At 42.6% G+C, this 22502-nt stretch overlaps 1 protein-coding gene across 1 annotated transcript in view; it reads left to right on the top strand.

The window, feature by feature from the left end:
• The first annotated feature begins 4668 nt into the window (after positions 1 to 4668).
• Positions 4669 to 22502, top strand: part of LOC137424478 (fibronectin-like) — an 82230-nt gene continuing 64396 nt past the window's right edge. Inside the window, exons 1-4 of the mRNA XM_078775187.1 lie at positions 4669 to 4749; positions 6316 to 6407; positions 6694 to 6931; positions 18636 to 18666. Coding sequence (XP_078631313.1) covers positions 4669 to 4749; positions 6316 to 6407; positions 6694 to 6931; positions 18636 to 18666 — 442 coding nt within the window. The remainder of the gene's footprint in view (positions 4750 to 6315; positions 6408 to 6693; positions 6932 to 18635; positions 18667 to 22502) is intronic.

The following is a 22502-nucleotide window of genomic DNA, read 5'->3' as shown; positions in this document are numbered from 1 at the left end:
GACGAAAATTCACATTATACATACATCAAAGATATTGCTAAATTAATAAAACCACAAGTCTGTAAGAGAACAAATAAAATATATATTTGTTTGCGTTGTCTTAACTTCTTCAATTCACAAGAAAGATTAGATAAACATTCAAATTATTGTGGCGAACATAAATCAACGGTAATCAATATGCCTAAAGAAGGCTCAAAGATCACATTCAAAGATGAAAATAAAAAGATCAAACATCCATTTGTTATATATGCTGATTTTGAAAGTATTTTAGAAAAAATTGATACTGCTTCTCAAGATCCAAAAGAATCATACACAAATAAATATCAAAAACATACTCCTTGTGGTTTTTGTTATTATATCAAATCATCTGTTGGTGATAAATATAACAAGTTAGAGATGTATAGAGGCTCAAATACCCCAGAGGAGTTTGTGAAACGACTAGAAAAAGACTGTGTTCGATTAACCAAGATAATGAGAGAAACCAATAAACCAATGTCCTTAACAAGTAAAGAAAAAAGGGAATTTATAAAAAACAATGTCTGTCATATTTGTGAGGAGAAAATTGGTAAAGGTCTAAAGGTTAGAGACCATTGTCATCTCACTGGTAAATATAGAGGTCCGGCTCATCAAAGTTGTAATATTAATTATCAACTCCCCTCTTTCATTCCTGTCTTTCTTCATAACAACGCTCATTATGATACACATCTATTTATCAAGGAACTCTCAAAGACTTCTGGAAGTATCTCAGCAATTCCAAACACGGATCAGAAATACATTTCATTCACAAAAACAATTCACACATCTCCTATTACTCATATCAGATTTCTTGATACATTTAAATTCATGGCAAGTCCATTGGTTAACTTGGTTCAAAATCTAAAAGAGTTTCCATGTCTTTCAGAGTATTTTTTAGATAAAGATTTTCTAACACAAAAGGGAATTTACCCCTATGACTATATGGACTCATTTGAGAGATTCAATGAAACACAACTTCCTTCAAAAGAAAATTTCTATAACAAATTAAATAATAGTCATATATCTGATAAAGATTATGTACACGCACAAAATGTTTGGGAAAAATATAACATCAAGAATCTTGGCGAGTATCACGATTTGTATCTCAAAACTGATGTGCTTTTATTGGCCGATGTATTTGAAGCCTTTAGATCTGTTTGTCGCACTGGATATGGATTGGATCCTGCTCACTACTACACAGCACCTGGATTGGCCTGGAGTGCGATGTTGAAAATGACAAAACAAGATTTGGATTTGATAACCGATGTTGATATGCTTTTGATGATTGAAAAGGCAAAAAGAGGTGGAATTTCACAAGTCTGCTCGAGTAGATACGCAAAAGCAAATAACAAATATCTTCCAAATTATGATCCAACGAAAGAGAGTTCTTACTTGATGTACTATGACGCGAACAACCTGTATGGCTGGGCAATGTCTCAGGCTCTTCCTTATGGAAAACTTAGATGGGTAAAGGAAAAAGACTACAAAAACGTTTTACAAGATGTATGTATCTCTACACAAAAAGAATTGGATGAAGAAAAAGTTGGTTATTATTTTGAAATTGATTTAAAATATCCAGAGGAACTCCATAACCTACACAAAGATCTCCCATTTGCTTGTGAGAAAGAAAGTCCAAAGAAAGAATGGTTGAGTGATTATCAACGATCGTTTGATATAGGTGAATCAACAGAAAAATTACTTACTACATTATATAACAAGAAAAATTATGTTCTACACCAAAGAAATTTGCGACAATATTTATCAAAAGGTCTAAGAGTAGAGAAGATCCATAGGGTTCTAAAGTTCAATCAAAGTCATTGGTTAAAGGGGTACATTGATTTTAATACACAAAGAAGAACAGAGTCAAAAACAGATTTTGAGAAAGACTTTTATAAATTGATGAATAATGCGGTCTTTGGTAAGACTATGGAGAATGTGAGGAAAAGACAAAATATCAGACTATCAACATCTTGGGAACAAGCATCAAAATTAATTAATAGACCGAGTTTTACTCGAGCTGAGGTCTTTACTGAGAACTTTTGTGCGATCCATTTGATTAAAGAGAGTATTGAAATGAACAAACCTATTTATATTGGAACAACAATTCTTGATTTATCAAAGTCATTAATGTATGATTACTTTTATAATAACTTGAGGAAGAAATATCAAAATGATGTTAATCTACTTTATATGGATACAGATAGTTTTATTTTGAAAATTAATACCAACGATGTTTATTCAGACATGAAAAGAGACATTAATATCTATGACACGAGTAATTACAGTCCAGAGAGTGAGTTGTTCTCTTCTAAAAATAAAAAGGTGATTGGAAAGTTCAAGGATGAATTAGGAGGAAATGTTATGAGTGAATTTGTGGGATTGAGGTCAAAGGCTTATGCTTATAAATACATTGTGAATAACGTTGAAAAGACTGATAAGAAGTTAAAAGGTGTAAAGAAAAATGTTATTAAAGAAACAATAAACTTTAAGGATTATTATAACTGTTTAACAACAAAGAAAGAAGAGTTTAGAAAGATTAATGGAATAAGAAGTTATAAACATCAATTATATTCAGAAGAGATAAATAAGAAAGCATTGGGGGCTTTTGATGATAAGAGGTTTATTTTAGAAAATGGAATTGATAGTCTCCCTTATGGTTATATAAGTATATAAGTGATAAGATATATATATAAGTGATAAGATATATATAAGTGATAAGATATACATAAGTGATAAGATATATATAAGTGATAAGATATATATAAGTGATAAGTTAAAAAGGGGGGGGGGGGGGTTGGGGATTTTAACGGGCTACCGCCGCCTTTTTTACTATTATATAAATGATAGAACCAAGTATCAACCAGACTAAAGAGTGGAGGTGTAATCAACCTTGGTATATAAATGGAAAACATAATGAATGTGAAAAATATCAAATAGGTATAATTGAAAAGGCAACTGGTAAAAAAGTTCACAAAACAAATAAGAGAATTAATTTAAATACCGGTGAATTGGGTAAAAAAGCTGGAAATATTTTTGAGTGGACGGAAAACTTTGATGGTTGTCAGGAAAATATATACTTTAATTTAAAAATGGTATGTGGCACTGGAGGCGCTCAAGCAAGAACATTGAGGGAGGTTTACCATTTTATCTTAGCTCAGTTAAAATATCTTAATAAAGAACCAAACTCAAACATATTTTTTGTTAATATATTAGATGGTGAAGAGAGTTGTAGGAGAATTAAATTATTTCCCACGCATAAACAAATATTTGTAGGGTCGTTGTTTGAGTGGGTTATATTCACCAGATGATATTAAGAGTAAAAGGTTAAAAGGTTCATAAGGTCAGAAGGATCACAGGTGTTTAAGTGGTCTAATGAATAAGGATAACATGTCAAAAGGTTAGAAGGTTCGTAAAGAACAGGGTGAGAGAAATAGAGGTCTTTAGGGGCAATGAGGGAGGGAAAGAATTAATATGGAAGTGAATGGGTCAAAGATTAATCTGCCAGATGATATGTAGAAGAAGGATGATAGGTCTATAAGAGAAAACAAATATTTGTAGTGTTTGAGTGGTCTAATGAACAACATTAAGGATAGGTACTACAGACAAAAGGTTCATAAAGATGAGGGTGGGAGAAATAGAGGTGTTTATGATTTTTGAAAAAGACAAGGGGGTAAATGACATTAGATAGGGATTTCCCATGTTAAACGGAGGTGTCCCAGAAGCAACATTATTACACTACTAATATGTTCGGCCTGAACGAAATTGGAATCAAAATGGCGATATGTGGAGAGTCAGCCGCCGTACCGCCGTAATGACATCAGACGAAATCACATCACCTTGTCATGTGACCAGATCCTCAGCTTACTGAAGTCGCCAATCGTACATACGGACGGACAAACACTGTTCTAGACGGCTTTGCCCTATGGGCTACGCCATAAAATAATATTTGAATGTGCCTGTGAACCTTCTCACTGCATATAATTCTCATATCTCTTTTTTTGGAACCAATATTTTGTCCGCTGTAATTTTAAGTTCCCTCAAACAACTTATGCCGAACTTCAGTTGAGACAATATCAAGGTGGAATATAGTACAAGTGGAACTGATTTAGGAAAATAATACTTAAATTGAATTATGACACCAATACTTTGAGAAATGGATTTTCATAAAGTAGCAATGTGCATTTCCATGTAAATTATTAATCAATCAAGTGCAATTAAAAAAAAAATCCTCAATATGCTTTGTGCATCAAATTAAATAGCTCCAGGAAGCATAAAGACCAAGTTGCTGAAAAACATAAAATTCGTTTTCTATTTATTTAATGACAATCTATTTGCCTTTGGCCCCTCACTTTAGCCACTCAAACATGCTGAAGTTCTATATTGAGAGTTTCCAATAATATATTTACATAACTCATGGCAAATACAAAGAGAAGCGTGGGACTCTGCAGCTTGAAAATTATGTTGCCCTTTCAAAAACAGAGAATCATGGGTCTCAATGCAAGAATAATGGATAACGATGTTACATTTTACGAGCAGCAGCAACAGCGCACAGGTGATGAAGACGATGAAGAACGGGAACATGCAAGATCATAATGTAAACTCAAAAAGAGTCGTCTCCTTTATCTCCTCTGGGAGAAAAATAATAAAAGGAAAATGGAAACAAGAATTGGCATCTGGAGGGGACATCAAAGTATTTTTTTTTATCATTTCAATCAAACCTCATTACACTTACAGGTAAGTTACAATGTATTGTGAGGATCACATTTAAATTTGTGTCAATTTAAAATATTTTCGAAATGAAGACTTTTAGAATGTAATGTCGGAATGTTTTTAACTCACAACGGTACCCGCCCTGTGGGCGGGGCTTCAATTTGGAAGCCCAAATGAAAAGGCAAAATATCAGAAATTGAAGGCTTTTTTTATTTTAAACGATTCATATAAACATCCGTTGAATCATATCACACGCAAATCATCAAAATCTAAACAGTACATGGTGCCCATTTTGAAAAAAGTTTGAATTCTGCAAAACGGAAGCGGCCGCCACACGTCTTTCTCAGTCGCACGTTTATGTGTGAAGAGTGTGCGCCGAATCTGTAACACGGAAGCGGCCACTTCACCTGTTTCTCAGTTGCTTTGCACACGCTGCCATGTTACTTCGGAGCCACACGTTTATCGTCAGGAGTCGATCTACTCTCTCCTGGTACGTAGAATAAACAGTATTTGTAGAATTTCAACAAAAGCCACATCACTGTTCATATCAGTAAATATTATTCCATCGTGTTTGGAAAAACTGGAAAATTGGAAAAATTGGAAAAACAATATAGCCCATTTTACTCCAAGGGTCCCAGGAATACATACCCAAAATATCGTTGCGATCGGTTGAGCCGTTTTTGCGGTACCTTCGAATGAACGGACGGACATTTGGTGAATTATAGTAAGATTCCAGAAAATTGTAAATTTCAGAAGTTGAGCAACATCTCTCAAATGAATTGCCTTTTTGCTTTACAATCAAGTGCTTCACAACAGTCCTTTATTTGAAAAACTACACAATGAGTACTGGTATGAACCACCTTTAGAGGCCATTTTTCCCTGCAGAGCGGGGGTTGGCCTTTTTCGGGCACCGTGGTCCCCTTTTTGAAACAAAGTTTTACAGCCGGATGCCATTCCTGCTGCCAACCCTGTTAGTCACCTCTTGCGATACACATGGAATTACCAGTGAAATGGTACTCAATTTGCCGACCTTGGAAGGATGACAGGCTGAGTAAACCCCCCTGGCGTTAATTCAGCAATCGAATGGGATTCGAGCCCAGGATCCTAGGATCCCAAGCCACACCCTAGAATGGGATTCGAGCCCAGGATCCTAGGATCCCAAGCCACACCCTAACCGCTAAGCCAACTGGTATCCAATTTAAAATTTGTAACAAAAACATTTCATCAAAAATTTGCAACAAAAACATTTCATCAAGTTTGTTTGAAATCCTACAATTTCAACATCCATGACTGAAGCACAAGTTACAGAAGTTTGTATTTGCCTGTTGGTGTTCTCATCTGAACCCTTGGATCATAATACATGAAACCCAAATTCAAGTCCCTTCTGTTTATCTGTGTTTGTCCTTTGTCTCCTAATATCCTCGTAATTCCTATAAAAGTAGATTGATGTTTACAGATGTCTGTCCTGCTTCTGATATCCGAACAAATTCCTGTTTCATCTCAAGATCAATGAAGAAATTGTTTTATTGTCAATAACACAATCAAGTTCTTTATTGATTAATCGATTCTTGTTTTGTGAATGAATTATAGCTCAGAGGGAGCACACTCACCTTTGCGCTGTCTGGGCTGAGTTCCATTTGCAGCTCAACTACAAAGTACCATCCTGGTAATTTGGAGGAAAGGTGTGATATCACGACATATTTTAGGAAGCAAATTAATGTGGTTGTGTTTCCACTGGAATTTATTCCCAGATGTCTGTAAATACAAGAACAGTGCATTTTGAAGAGTAGGACATGGTATGCAGCACCCTGGATATATTTGTAATACCTGTCATGACATTGCACTGGATACTGGAAAGGCAGAATTATCTTGGCTGAAACTATTCTAACATGTCGGTATTGCAAAATATGTGATGACTGTATTGCCACACCTGTACTCCTGTTGAATTTAATCACAACGCCCTATTAGAAGAAAAACCGGACTTGCGAGCTTAAGGGTCGAATTACTACTTAATCTGAGCACTTCCATTATTTCACATCACAAGGCAACGTTCACTGTGCCAAGTACTACCTTCCTTTCTCAACTGCCAACACCGATATTTCTCATCTATCGGGTCTCCTTCACCTTCACGATGAAGCCCAAGGGACACAGAGATTCGAGATTCCATGGCTCCATTCCGGGATTCCTGCGGCTTCTCCTGATCCAGGTTTGAGCTTTTTAAAGAGTGTATACAAGGGATTTGATACAAACAAATGGGGATGATAAAATTATATTGATGTTTCAATTTATAACAATTATTTTAGGTTTTGTGGCAATAGATTTGAGTGAAGATTGAAGTATTTCCAGACAACTGGGGAAACGCCACCATTACCCCCATTTAGAAAAAGAAGAAGAAGGTACACTGAGCATTACAGAGGCATCAGCTGGCTAAGTCACCGCAGGGAAAATATTAACAACGATTATTCAAAGAAGAATGATGAAGAAATTAGGAGAAATACTTGACGAAGCGCAAGTTGGATTTCGCCCAGGAAGATCAACAGTTGATCAATTTATTCACACCAGCAACGGTACCTGCCCTGTGGGCGGGGCTTCAATTTGGAGGCCCAAATGAAAAGGCAAAATATCAGAAATTGAAGGCTTTTTTAATTTTAAACGATTTATATAAACATCCGTTAAATCATATCACACGCAAATCATCAAAATCTAAACACTATTTGTAGAATTTCAATAAAAGCCACGTCACTGTTCACATCGGTAAATATTATTCCATCGTGTTTGGAAAAACTGGAAAATTGGAAAATTGGAAAATTTTGAAATTGGAAAAACAATAGAGCCATTTTACTCCAGGGGGTCCCAGGATTATCCACCCAAAATTTCGTTGCGATCGATTCAGCCGTTTTTTCGGTACCTGGGAACAGACAGACAGACAGACAGACAGACATTTTGTGAATTCTCGCAAGATTAAGACAAATTAAGACAAATAATAGAAAAATACCTGGAAATGAACAAGGATGTACTGTATATTGTTGTTATATAGACTTTGAAAAAGCGGTTGACTCTGTGTGGCAACATGGCTTATGGGAGGGAACTCAAATTATTTGGCTTCCCTATTAAAATCACCAAACTACTTCAGGCACTCGATAGCAAGTCAAAGAGCGCAGTAACAGCGTAACATAGCACTGGGAGCATTTCAGTGGCTACAAAGTATTTGGATGACGCCAAAGTTCAAATGCATAGAGTCCTGGTTCTCGCAATCTTGATGTACATGTATGGGTCAGAAACGTGGACATTAAAGCAAGAAGATGAACATCCACTCCTGGTTTTTGAAATAGTATGCCTCTAAAAAATAATTGGAGTAACGGCTGGACAAAATAAGGAATACTATAATAAGGCAAACCCTCGGAGTAAAACACACAATAACAGAGACTTTAACACAAAGAAGGCTTACATTATTTGGGCACATTCAAAGGATGCCCCAGAACAGACTTCCAAAAATCCTCTTACAAGGAAAAACTAGACCGGCACTCAGTAGAGAGAATACCTCCGCCAGGTGAACAGTTTACGTTTTTTATCCCAGTGTAGACCAGAAAATCACATTTAATCAAAACCATCCGCCCGCAACTTTTTGAGATATCCTGCTAAATATCGTTTTTGGCCATATCACTCAATGGTGAAAAATCACTTTTAAAAATTATACGAGCCGGATCCGGATCTTCACCAAAATAGAATCGATTCTTCCTTGTCAAACACCCAACCTCTCCAACAAGGTTCGTCCAAATCGAGCCACAACTTTTTGAGATATCCTGCTATGTATCGTTTTTGGCCCTATCTCTCAATGGTGAAGAATCACTTAAAAAATTATAGTAGCCGAATCCAAATCTTCACCAAAATCTAATCATTTCGTCCGTGTCACATACGCTACATCTCTGCCAAATTTCGTCCGAATCCGTAAACAACCTTTTGAGATATTTTGTTCACAAATGGACAGACAGACAAACAAACAGACATATAGGGGTGAAAACATAACCTCCATCCACCTATGGTGGCAGAGGTGATTGATGGCACCAGACCAAGAGGAAGGTCACCAAAAAGGTGGATGGACTCGAGGCAGATTGCAGGGCCAAACAAATAGCGTCACTGGTGGAGGCACAAACAATGGCTCAAGATCGAAGTCTGTGGGACAGATCATCATTATGGACCAGGTGGCAGGATAGGGAGCAGCAGTCGCAGCTCCTGTATCAACGCCCTAGATAGATAGATAGATTTTCGTTTTGATGATACATGAGTACAAAGCGTTTTTGTTTGTTTATTCGACGAATACATAGGGAATGTAAATAAGTAAGAAGGTAATGTTGTCCATCCTCGTCCCATGTGGGCGATTGAAGAGCAGTTCGTGTTTTTGTCATGTGTATGTGCGCACCATGCTTACAACGGTTTGTTAATATTCATGTTCTTTAATGGCCACAATAATTCTCATGTTCTTGTGTAGTTTGCTGGGGTAAGCCTGGCCTAAGTCTTTCACGAACTGTTGTGGAGGAAGAATTGAATGTCCTCTCCTTTCGTGGTTTAATATGAAGCGTTTATTGCCGGAGAGATTATACAGTAGATTGACTGAAATACAAGAATACTCAAAATAAATGAACAAATACAGAACAAAGAAGTCAGCCAGTGTATATATATCCCCGTTTCTTTGTGAAAAGCTCTTTAAATGCATTTCTTCACCAAGAAGCGGCACACCAGGGAGCGTAGGGTGGGGAGGGTGGAAAGAGGCTGAGAAATCTTGATAGATAAGGTGTGTATTGTAGAAATGTCTGATCTGCCTTGCGTCACCATAGTCGAGGCAGTGCTGTTATGAGTATATGGGCACAGGGAGCCTTTGAAGAGGATGTACCAGTGTAAATTGTGCATGCTCATTGCCCATTTTAGTTCAAAATCAAAAGGAATTGTCCAGCCTATGTTCTTGCTTTGTCTGTTGTTTCCATACGGCTTGCGCTATATATATTGTCGTGTCGACCCTGTAGTGAAGACCTCAGGGCGACGAATGACCAAACGAGGTTTAACTCCAAGGCGTATACCCAAAAATATGGCGGTGTTATCTCTTTGGCATGCGTGGAGGAGGGATAACGAGGTCCTTACCTGAATGGATGGACGAGACGGGTGTTTAACAGAACCCACGAACACAGAAACGAAACAAGACAAGAAATTGAACGTCAACAAATAATGATTTAATGAAATCAATTAAAATGCAAGCAATCAAAATGAATGTGAGGTAGAACTAAAATTCCTAAATGAGGGACCTTCCAATCAGACTCGTATACAGACACAGGAAGAAATAAAATAAATTAAAATGGTTTGGTGAGCCGGCCGATACTCAGCTTGCGCCGATGAGGATGACAGTGGAGGGACCCCGACTCTGCGCGGGAAGTGCACAAGATGGCACGAATTGCCACACGGCAACGTAGCCAAGAAACGGTGGCAAAACGTGTCCGGGAGCAACACCGCTCAGGAGCACCATCCTCACCGCAGCCGCTCCACACTCCACAAGGCTCCGATAAGTCTCCCCGGAGCACACCGCATGAACCCATCCTTCCTTCAACCCTGCCAGAACAAACGAGGGAGAGAATCCAAGCGTGACCGCCCGCACCAGAAGTCAGGACCAAGAGAGAGAACAATGGCGGTCCCTTTCCTTTTTCCTCTCTCGCATTCCGATGACATAATTCCTTGACCAATGGTGCAGCGCCGTCGCATCGCCTCATTGTTAGCCAACCACTTACGAAGCTTGGAGCGTGGCCTAGCCATCCATTGGGAATATTCGGCTGGGCGGGGTTCCCCTGCCGATCGGCCAATGTTTGGGTTTTGCTAGCATGACGGTGCTGTTGTTGAATACAGCTTTTCGTCATTCTTGTTTATAGTAATGTCGACCCTTAAAAAAAAAAATAATAATAAAAAAAAAAAACAGAAGGGAAATCACAGGGGCAATTACACACTGGGGATTATTCTTAAGCCCTACCTAATTAGCATAGCTCCATCCCTCGTATGTGTAAATGTACTTGGCCATTAAAATGATTCTGATCCTGACTAGTTCTTATTGCATAAAGACTCATATTCAGAAACAATGCTTTAAAGGTTTTTTATTTAGAAATAATATTTTCTCCACATTTTTGGGCTCAGTCTGTTTCTCCTCTTTTCTGCGACCTGAAATGAAATGACAAGGTTATTTGGCAGACACTTTATGAAAACAAACAAAAATGCAGTAACTCACTGAGACATTGGAATGCACTACCTGGCCAGCTTTTGAAAATATCCTCTCACATTGCACAGATGTAGCTGGGATTCCCAGGTACACCTGTGTCAGTTTGTTTAGCTGGGTGAAGACCCTACAGTTTTGTTCCCAGTGTGCTAGAGGGTCCTCCCCTCTGTCCAGGAAGCCGTCTGCCAGGTAGCGCTGGACTTCCGCAGTTGCATCCCTTGCGGTATTGTGGGCTCTCTTCTTGTTTGGGCCTTCTTATCAAATGCCTGCCAGACCTTGCAAGAATTTTCCAGTAAATACATAAATGTCCTTTTTAGAAGACCTTTTTTTTTTTTACAGAAGAATGTAACAAAGAATACAACGTCACTAAAATCAGTAGTTATGCAAAATAATAAACCATTGAATTGTCTGACTGACTGCTGGTGCCAGGTCTGTGATCTTCTGATGGTATGGATGATGCTGCTGGTGGTGGCGGTGGTGGTGGTGGTGGTGGTGGTGGTGGTGGTGGTGGTGGGTGTGTTTGATGAGCCTGGCGCACTCTGAGGTCACATACCTCTGGGCCTCTTGGTCTTTTTCCTGGTTACCAAAGGCAAGCAGTTTGAATCTGGGGTCTAGGACTGTAGCTGCCTGTAGGCAGTGGATGTTTTCAGGACATGGCCTGGTCCTCAAATTGTCAAGTAAATTATGGCCTATTGTCACTGCCATTGGATGTGTCTTATCAGCCAGCTGCGATGACACCCCGTACTGCAGATTCCTGAACAACGGAATTACCTTGAAATATAAAGAACGGATATGCATTTCGTTATTCACTGTTATACTTTGCACTGCAGTGTATTTTGTAAATAGTTTTGTGTAAAAAAAAAATAGTCCTCAAAACAAACCGAAGAACAGGATACAGTAGTCTCAGCTGACAGTTCTTCTGTGACTTCATGGAATACAGATAGCACCAGGAGAGACTGGTTGATTGCTTCGAGCTCAGCACTGGACAGGGGAGTGATTTCTGTCCTCAGATCAGCCAGGGCTGCTCCTACCGGCTCCCTCTGGTCGTAGAGACGCTGCAACATAAAATATGTGCTGTTCCATCGCATCTCCACTTCCTGGAGCAGCTTGAGCTATGGCCTTCCTAGCTGCTCTTGGACACTAGCCAGCCTCTCCCTTGCCATGGTGCTTGACTTAAATAGCCCCACTATTTTCCTTGCCTTCGAGCGGATGAAGGCCAGGCCAGGAATATCATCGATCGCCTTCTTGGTCACAAGGTTCAGTGTGTATGCAAAACATGCAATATGTGTCATCTTTGTGAGTTGTGCACAACAACTCATGTTGGCTGCATTGTCTGTTACTATGCACATAATTTTGCCCTGGAGGCCCCAGTGTCCTATGAGCAATTATTCTGCTTCTTTAATGTTCTCAGATAACATTAAAGATTTAGTCCCTGGTGTTGGGCTAGCGGCTAGGGTGCCAGCTTAGGATCCCAGGATCCTGGGTTCGAATCCCGGTCGATCGCTGAATTAACGCCAGGGGGGTTGACTCAGCCTGTCATCCTTCCGAGGTCGGCAAATTGAGTACCAGTACACTGGTAATTCCCCGTTTATCGTAAAAAGGCGACAAACAGGGTTGGCTGCAGGAAGGGCATCCGGCCGTAAAACATTGCTTCAAAAAGGGCACCAAAAAAAACAACAACAACCACGGTCCTCGAAAAGGCCAACCCCCGCTTTGCAGGGTAAAATGGCCTCTAAACGGTGGTTTTTTAAAATGTTCTCAGAGGTATGCAATTGGGGAAACTTTGTCACACCCAGTAGTCAGCACTGGAGTTTGCGATGATGGCATGTGACGCCCATGAATGCATCCATGTTCATGGAGGTCCACATGTCAGAGGTCAAGCTCACACAAACGACTTCCTTCATGTCTTGCTTCACCTTTTCTTTTGTTGCTTCATATTTTTCTTCCATCATCTGCTTCAGAGTATTCCTGCTAGGTAAGGTGTATGTTGTGTCCAGCTTCCCAACAAAGGCTCTGAAGCCCTCATCCTCCACCACTGAAAATGGCTGACAGTCTTTCACCACCAGCTCCACCAATGCATCATCCAGCTCCTTCTTCCTGCCTGTCAGATCAATTAATTTACAATTGTAGCAATAATGTTTCATCAATAAAGCAGCAGAGGCCTGCAGGCCTGATGTCTTAAGCCCACCAGAAAAATCAACATGGCGTCCATATAATTTTGTTTGAGTGCCATGGTGTCTGGAGTCAAGTGACCGATGTGCGTGCAGTCCGGCAGCTGTCCGACCAATGGTGGCACATTTCAAAAATCGATCCTCAACAAAACACCAACAACAACAGCAGCACAAAGTCATTGTAGATCTGCCACATGTCACAGATAAAAACATAGGGGCAATACCCTTGGTGCTCACCTGGTAGAATAAACATTATACTGCACCGACTAAGGGTATTTTAAACCAATTTCAATGGTTGCTGGAAGGTGGTTGCTGGAAGATATGGGAAGGTGGTTGCCCGGGCATGTCCACACTTGCCCTTCTCAGGCGAATACTTGCCTTGCATACCACGCCCTGCCTGAGAGGCGTGGCTTTTGTGTGTTCCGTTTGCGATATAAATTGCCGCCCGTTCGCGGGGCGGATGCGGATTCAGTGTGCTTTTGAGTTATTTGGTTTGGAGCTAAATAAATAGCTCGGTGAAACTTCGATCCTGTGTCGTCCATTTTGTCTGCCTTTATCGTGCGAGCACACCTCCCACAATTGGTGACCCCTTTCTAAGATCACGGCGATGGAGTCAGCTGCAGCTTTGAAGCTCCCGGGCTTCTGGGAATCACACGCGGCCGTTTGGTTTGCTCAAGCGGATTCTCAATTCGCCCTGCGGAAAATTATGAAGGACACGACGCGCTACCACCATATGGTATCCGCGCTCACCGCCTCCTCCGCTGCCCGGGTCCTGAGCTTTCTCCAGCACCCGCCGAACGCCGACAAATACGGCGCGCTCAAAGGCCTACTCCTCGGTGCGTTTGGACTCACGGAGACCAAACGCGCACGACAACTACTACACCTCCCGGAGCTGGGCGAGGCCCGTCCATCCGAAAGCATGGACCACATGCTTGCTCTTCTCGGTGACCACAGCCTGGACTTCCTCTTCCGCGAGCTGTTCCTCCAGCGGCTACCCGGGCAGGTACGGTTAGCTTTGGCTAATTTGCCCATCACGGACCCTCGCGCCCTGGCCAAGGAGGCCGATAATTTTTTCTCGGCCAGGTGACATGTCAGAGCTGCCGCCTGGGACCCTGGGCCGACCGAGGCAACGCCCGCGCCACGACCGGCGCCTCCATCGGCCGAGTCCGCGCCACTGACGGTAGCGGCCACCGCGACGCCCCGTCGACCGAACCCGACGCGACCGCCGGAGCCTCCACCAGAGCGGACCATGTGCTATTACCACGCCAGGTTCGGGCAGAAGGCCAGAACGTGCCGCCCACCATGCACTTTCGGCAGGTCGGGAAACGACCAGGCCGGCGCTCGCTGCCTGCCATGAGCGTCGGCCATTTAGGCAGCCTTCTGTTTATCACGGACACGGAGTCCGGGCGGCGTTTTTTGTGTGACACCGGCGCTCAGCTGAGCGTGATACCCGCCTCGGTGCAGGACAAACAGGCCGCGCTATGCGGCCCTGCATTGGTCGCCACAAACGGTTCCTCCATCCGCACCTTCGGTTCGCGCAGCGTCGCATTCTGCTTCGGGGGCCAGCGCTTCAGGTGGGACTTCATCACGGCGAACGTGCCCATGGCCTTGCTGGGTGCAGATTTTCTTTGTGGGCATGGGCTTTTGGTGGACGTCAAATGGCATCGGCTCATCAATGTGGAGACCTTCAGCTCGCTCGCTTGCTCATTGAGCGGCTCCGCTCCAACCAAGCTAGCCTGCGCGCTCCCGGCCATGGACGAGTTCACCCACCTACTCGCCGAGTTTCCCGCCCTCACGGAGCTGACGTTTTCGGCCGTCGCCGTCAAGCACGGCGTCGAACACAACATCCCGACCACAGGTTCACCGGTCTATGCCAGGGCTCGCCGCCTCGACCCGGCTAAACTCGCCATGGCGAAGGCAGAATTCGATGCGCTGGAGCGATTGGGCATTGTGCGGCGCTCGAATAGCGCGTGGGCCTCGCCCCTGCACATCGTGCCCAAACCGGGTGGCGGATGGCGACCATGCGGCGATTACCGCCGCCTCAACGACGCCACCACCCCCGACCGGTACCCGATACCACACATACAGGAATTTTCCGCCCGTTTGGCAGGGCGGGTGATCTTCTCCAAGGTCGACCTTATTCGGGGCTACCACCAGGTACCAGTCCGGCCAGCCGACGTTCCGAAGACGACTGTAATTACACCTTTTGGCCTCTTTGAGTTCCACCGAATGCCGTTCGGCCTTAAGAACGCGGCCCAGGCCTTCCAGCGGCTGATGGACAGTGTGCTGCGCAATCTCACCTTTCTGTTCGTCTACCTGGATGACATTCTCATCGCCAGCACTTCCCGGGCGGAGCACCTCGTCCACCTGTGCACGCTTTTAGAGCGCCTCGGCCAGCACGGCCTCATCATCAACCTGGCGAAATGCCAGTTTGGCGTAACGGCCGTCAACTTCCTGGGGCACCGCATCACGAAGCGTGGGGCCGTCCCGCTGCCTACCAAGGTGGAGGCAGTCACAAGTTTCCCGTGCCCCCGCTCCATCAAGGCCCTACAGGAATTTTTGGGGATGGTAAATTTTTACCACCGGTTCGTGCCTCGCGCCGCCCAACTTATGCGCCCCCTGTACGAAGCCCTCCGGCGCAAGCCGGCCAAGCATGACATCACCTGGACCACAGAGATGGACGCGGCATTCACGGGCGCTAAGCTGGCCCTCGCCAACGCGACCATGCTGGCACACCCGGCGCTCAACGCACCCATCGCCCTCACCACGGACGCTTCCGACTACGCGGTGGGCGCCGTGCATGAACAGTGGGTGAACAGAGCTTGGCAACCGCTGGCCTTCTTCAGCCGGCAGCTTCGACCTAACGAGCGCAAGTATAGCGCTTTCGACCGCGAGCTCCTCGGCCATTACCTGGCCGTTCGCCACTTCCGCCATCTTTTGGAGGGCCACCCGTTCACGGCGTTTGTGGACCACAAACCTCTGGTCTTTGCCATGGCCAAGGTTACGGAGCCGTGGTCGGCCCACAAGCAGCGCCACCTCTCCGCCGTGTCCGAATTTATGACGGACATCCGGCACGTTGTGGGCAAGGACAACGCTGTGGCCGATTGCCTCTCCCGGTCCGGCGCGAACGCCATCCACCTGGGTGTGGACTTTGCCCGCATGGCGGCCGACCAGACCGCCGACCTCACTGTGCAAGCCCTCCGGACAGCGGACACAGGCCTGCGGTTGGCCGACATCCCCTTTGAGGACACAGGCACAGTTCTCCTGTGCGACGTTTCCCTGGGCCAACCTCGCCCCATCGTGCCCACCGGATGGCAGCGGCACATTTTTGACGCCCTCCACGGCCTTTCCCACCTGGGCCGGAAAGCATCACAGAAGCTCGTGGCAGCAAAGTTCGTTTGGCACGGGCTCCATAAGGACGTCCGTGACTGAGCCAATGCCTGTGTCACCTGCCAGCGCGCGAAGGTCCACCGGCACACCCAGGCCCCGTTGGCACCATTCGACGTGCCTGCGCGGCGCTTCGACCACGTCAATGTGGACCTGGTGGGACCCCTTCCCTCCTCGCGGGGCTTCACCCACCTCCTCACGATGGTGGACAGGACCACCAGGTGGCCGGAGGCCGTCCCGCTGGCATCAACAACATCCGCCGACGTGGCGCAGGCCTTCATTGGCACTTGGATTGCCCGTTTTGGCGCGCCCTCGGACATCTCCTCCGACAGAGGCCCGCAATTCACCTCCGAGCTTTGGGGCGCGGTCGCCCAGGCCTTGGGGGTCAAGCTTCACCGCACCATGGCCTACCACCCCCAAGCCAATGGCTTGTGCGAGCAGTTCCACCGCTCGATGAAGGGCGCTCTCAGAGCCAGCCTCCAGGACGACGGTTGGGCCGACAGGCTCCCGTGGGTCCTATTGGGCATCCGAACGGCCCCTAAAGAGGACCTCCAGGCTTCCACCGCCGAGCTGGTCTATGGCCAGCCACTGCGCGTGCCGGGCGAATTCATCCCTGATGCCACCGGCCCCTGGTCCGCGGCTCGCCAACGCTCGGACCTCCAGGAGGCCGCCAGGAGATTTGCCCCCGTGCCCACATCCCACCACGTCGTCCATTTTGTCTGGCTTTATCGTGCGAGTACAGCTCCCACAAAACAAACAAAAAAATACCTATTTTGGGAGACAACCCCACTCCCCCAACCCCATATACCTCCTAAGACCCCCAATTTTTCTAAAGCCTTGAACAAGCATTGGTACATCACGGGTTATGGTGAAGTTTCATTGAAATTGCATGTGGTTTCAGAGAAGAAAGCAAATATCTATTTTGGGGTGGTCAAACCTGGACCCACTTTGACCCCCTGTCGACTCCCAAAGAGGCAGATTTTTTTTAATGCCGTCAACAAACTTTAGTCACAACACAACAAATATAATTTGTGCCAAATTTGGTCGCAATCCCATCAGCGGTTTCGGAGAAGGAGTTTCAAGTGTTTACGGACTGACGTACTGACGACGCACCATAAAATAAAGTTAGTTTTAGCTAAAAACTAGCAATTAAAAAAAAAACATTTGTAGAGAACAAACGGATGAAAAGAAAATGTATAATTATAATTATAGATTGCATAATATGGAACTAAATGTTTAGCATTGTTTTTTTATGCCTCCGCCGACAAAGTCGCCAGAGGCATTATGTTTTCGGGTTGCCCATCTGTCCGTCCGTACGGGCTAAACCTAGCTTTTCTCAGCAACCATATGTCTGATTGAGACGAAACTTTCAGGGTATGAGTGAAACCCATGCAGAATGTTTTTGTGATAGCTGTGACGTCATAGGTCACGTGGTATTGCAGCGATCTTGGATTAAAAGCAAATAATTAAAAAATGATTTCTCGGAAACCGTTGAATGGAAAAATTTGAAACTTGGCACATTGTCAAGTACTCCCAATGGGGGAAAAAGCATGATAATGATGACATCATAGGTGAAGTGGAATACCAGCCATAAATGTTTTAATCGAATTATTTATCCTAACAATGTGAAATTGCATGTACATGATCTCTGACCCATTTGTATTGAACTATTAAATTTATGACATCATAGGTCACATAGTTTGGCAGCCATTTTGGATTGAAGGAAAATATTCAATAATTATATCTCTGAAATCACTCACCCTATCGATGTGAAATTTTACAAATATCATCGAACAGCACTGTTGCATATGGTTTGAAAATGATGATATCATAGGCCACGTGGTTTAGCAGCCATCTTGGATAGAAAAACTAACTTTATCCAATCAACACGAAACTTCACAAACTTGATCCACTACCCATACATATGCAGAGCGATGGCATCTACCCATTGTGGGACAATGCGGAGGCATATTGGTGACACAGTCGCATTGTTCTAGTTTTAATTATAAAATGGGTGATGTACATTTCAAAACTTTCTATATATTTGTCAATGTTTTCAAATGTGTATTTAAAAAATCGAATATTTCATTCTTGTTTTTCAGATCACTGTATTTTTTGCTTCCTCCTGTGCCCGTAAGTGAATTTAAACTTTTCTTTGTTTCCATTAAATCATTGCTTCATTTTCTATTTCTAGTTTAGAAACTCAGTGCCAGTCACTGCACACGCATCATCGAATGTGCATGTGCAGGAAATTTGTACGTTTTTAAAACAAGTGAATTTCTATATGCAAACCAATGAATCCAAGTCTGTTACTAAACAGTTAAAGTGTACTGGATTCAATATCTAGTTATCTGAACAACAACTTCTTTAATGACATCCTCAATACGATGCAGCATAAAGTCGCTGAGATGATGAGATTTTCTGGTACAATTTGCAGACCTGGAGGAAAGTCACAAGGATAATCTCAAAAAGCATCAGTTTCTTTTTTTATTTGATAAATAACCGTGTTTTGTATTTTATCCCATCTCTCCTCCACTCAAACCCAACTCATCTTTGGATATTTTCTCCATTCCAAATCTTCCAAGATCATCCTGCTTTCGTCTTTGCTGTTCTCCAACTCTATCAATTTTGAAATGAAACCAAACACTATTGAATGCATGAAACAAAATGTTTTTATTATTTGTGACATGTGGAGACCTGTCTTATTTTGTTTGTAAGAATAGACTCACCCATCTTATCCTTTTCTATAATAATGGACTGGTCCCTCTGCAATCCACTGCTGATTGGTCAGATTTAGTCCCATGGTTAAGTAATGTAAAATGGAGTCTGATGCTCATGCTGAGGAGACGTATCTCTTCCGTTATTAACTACAGTGTGTTCTCAAATACAAATGACAGTTCTTAAAAGATCATCAAATAGTATTTCTTTGTTTTTATTTCATTTGGGACTCTGACTGTCGCATTGTCCTTCACCACTGCATGCCCTCAGGGAGGCCTCGGCCTGCATCAGGGAGAGCAAGTTATATATTATTATTATGTCAATTGCAATGACGATCATCACCAAGTATTTTAGCTCGTCTATGCGGAAAGACAAACTTTATCAGTCAAGCAGTAAGTATAAATATACCAATTGTGGCACACCCATGAATTTGACTCACAGGAGTCACAGGCAAATAACTTACAAGTTGTTAGATCAATGAGAAATACAATTCATCACCAACATGCATCAGAGGATCTTGGAACCCAGACAATCCTGCATCGCCTTAACTCACCATTTTATATAAACCCAAACCTGCATCACCTTAACTCACCATTTTATATAAACCCAACCCCGCATTGCCTTCACTCACCATTTTATATAAACCCAAACCTGCATCGTCTTAAATCACCATTTTATATAAACCCAATCCAGCATTGCCGTAACTCACCATTTTATATAAACCCAAACCTGCATCGTCTTAAATCACCATTTTATATAAACCCAACCCAGCATTGCCGTAACTCACCATTTTATATAAACCCAAACCTGCATCGTCTTAAATCACCATTTTATATAAACCCAACCCTGCATTGCCATAACTCACCATTTTATATAAACTCAAACCTGCATCACCTTAACTCACCATTTTATATAAACCCAACCCAGCATTGCCGTAACTCACCATTTTATATAAACCCAAACCTGCATCGTCTTAAATCACCATTTTATATAAACCCAACCCAGCATTGCCGTAACTCACCATTTTATATAAACCCAAACCTGCATTGCCTTCACTCACCATTTTATATAAACCCAAACCTGCATCGTCTTAAATCACCATTTTATATAAACCCAACCCAGCATTGCCGTAACTCACCATTTTATATAAACCCAAACCTGCATTGCCTTCACTCACCATTTTATATAAACCCAACCCTGCATTGCCATAACTCACCATTTTATATAACACCAAACCTGCATCACCTTAACTCACCATTTTATATAAACCCAACCCTGCATTGCCATAACTCACCATTTTATATAAACTCAAACCTGCATCACCTTAACTCACCATTTTATATAAACCCAACCCTGCATTGCCATAACTCACCATTTTATATAACACCAAACCTGCATCACCTTAACTCACCATTTTATATAACACCAAACCTGCATTCCATAACTCACCATTTTATATAAACTCAAACCTGCATCACCTTAACTCACCATTTTATATAAATCCAAACCTGCATCGCCTAAACTCACCATTTTATATAAACCCAACCCTGCATCACCTTAACTCACCATTTTATATAAACTCAAACCTGCATCACCTTAACTCACCATTTTATATAACACCAAACCTGCATCACCTTAACTCACCATTTTATATAACACCAAACCTGCATTGCCATAACTCACCATTTTATATAAACTCAAAAGTGCATCACCTTAACTCACCTTTTTATATAAACTCAAACCTGCATCGTCTTAAATCACCATTTTATATAAACCCAAACCTGCATCGCCAGAACTCACCATTTTATATAAACCCAAACCTGCATCGTCTTAAATCACCATTTTATATAAACCCAAACCAGCATTGCCGTAACTCACCATTTTATATAACCCCAAACCTGTATCGTCTTAAATCACCATTTTATATAAACGCAACCCAGCATTGCCTTAACTCACCATTTTATATAAACGCAACCCAGCATTGCCTTAACTCACCATTTTATATAAACCCAACCCAGCATTGCCTTAACTCAATATTTTATATAAACTCAAACCTTCATCACCATAGCTCACCATTTTATATAAATCCAAACCTGCATCGCCTCAACTCACCATTTTATATAAATCCAAACCTGCATCGCCTCAACTCACCATTTTATATAACCCCAAATCTGCATCGCCATAACTCACCATTTTATATAAACCCAACCCTGCATTGCCTTCACTCACCATTTTATATAAACCCAAACCTGCATCGTCTTAAATCACCATTTTATATAAACCCAACCCAGCATTGCTTTAACTCACCATTTTATATAAACCCAAACCTGCATCGTCTTAAATCACCATTTTATATAAACCCAAACCTGCATCACCTTAACTCACCATTTTATATAAACCCAACCCAGCATTGCTTTAACTCACCATTTTATATAAACCCAAACCTGCATCGTCTTAAATCACCATTTTATATAAACCCAACCCAGCATTGCCTTCACTCACCATTTTATATAAACCCAACCCGCATTGCCTTCACTCACCATTTTATATAAACCCAAACCTGCATCGTCTTAAATCACCATTTTATATAAACCCAACCCAGCATTGCTTTAACTCACCATTTTATATAAACTCAAACCTGCATCACCTTAACTCACCATTTTATATAAACCCAACCCGCATTGCCTTCACTCACCATTTTATATAAACTCAAACCTGCATCGTCTTAAATCACCATTTTATATAAACCCAAACCTGCATCACCTTAACTCACCATTTTATATAAACCCAAACCTGCATCGTCTTAAATCACCATTTTATATAAACCCAAACCTGCATCGTCTTAAATCACCATTTTATATAAACCCAAACCTGCATCACCTTAACTCACCATTTTATATAAACCCAAACCTGCATCGTCTTAAATCACCATTTTATATAAACCCAACCCTGCATTGCCTTCACTCACCATTTTATATAAACCCAACCCCGCATTGCTTTAACTCACCATTTTATATAACCCCAAACCTGCATCACCTTAACTCACCATTTTATATAAACCCAAACCTGCATCGTCTTAAATCACCATTTTATATAAACCCAAACCTGCATCACCTTAACTCACCATTTTATATAAACCCAAACCTGCATCACCTTAACTCACCATTTTATATAAACCCAAACCTGCATCGTCTTAAATCACCATTTTATATAAACCCAACCCTGCATTGCCTTCACTCACCATTTTATAT

Source organism: Myxine glutinosa, chromosome 4, assembly GCF_964187855.1.
Source record: "Myxine glutinosa chromosome 4, kmMyxGlut1.1, whole genome shotgun sequence".
Taxonomy (NCBI): Eukaryota; Metazoa; Chordata; class Myxini; order Myxiniformes; family Myxinidae; genus Myxine; species Myxine glutinosa.
This window is presented reverse-complemented; position numbering and strand designations above follow the sequence as displayed.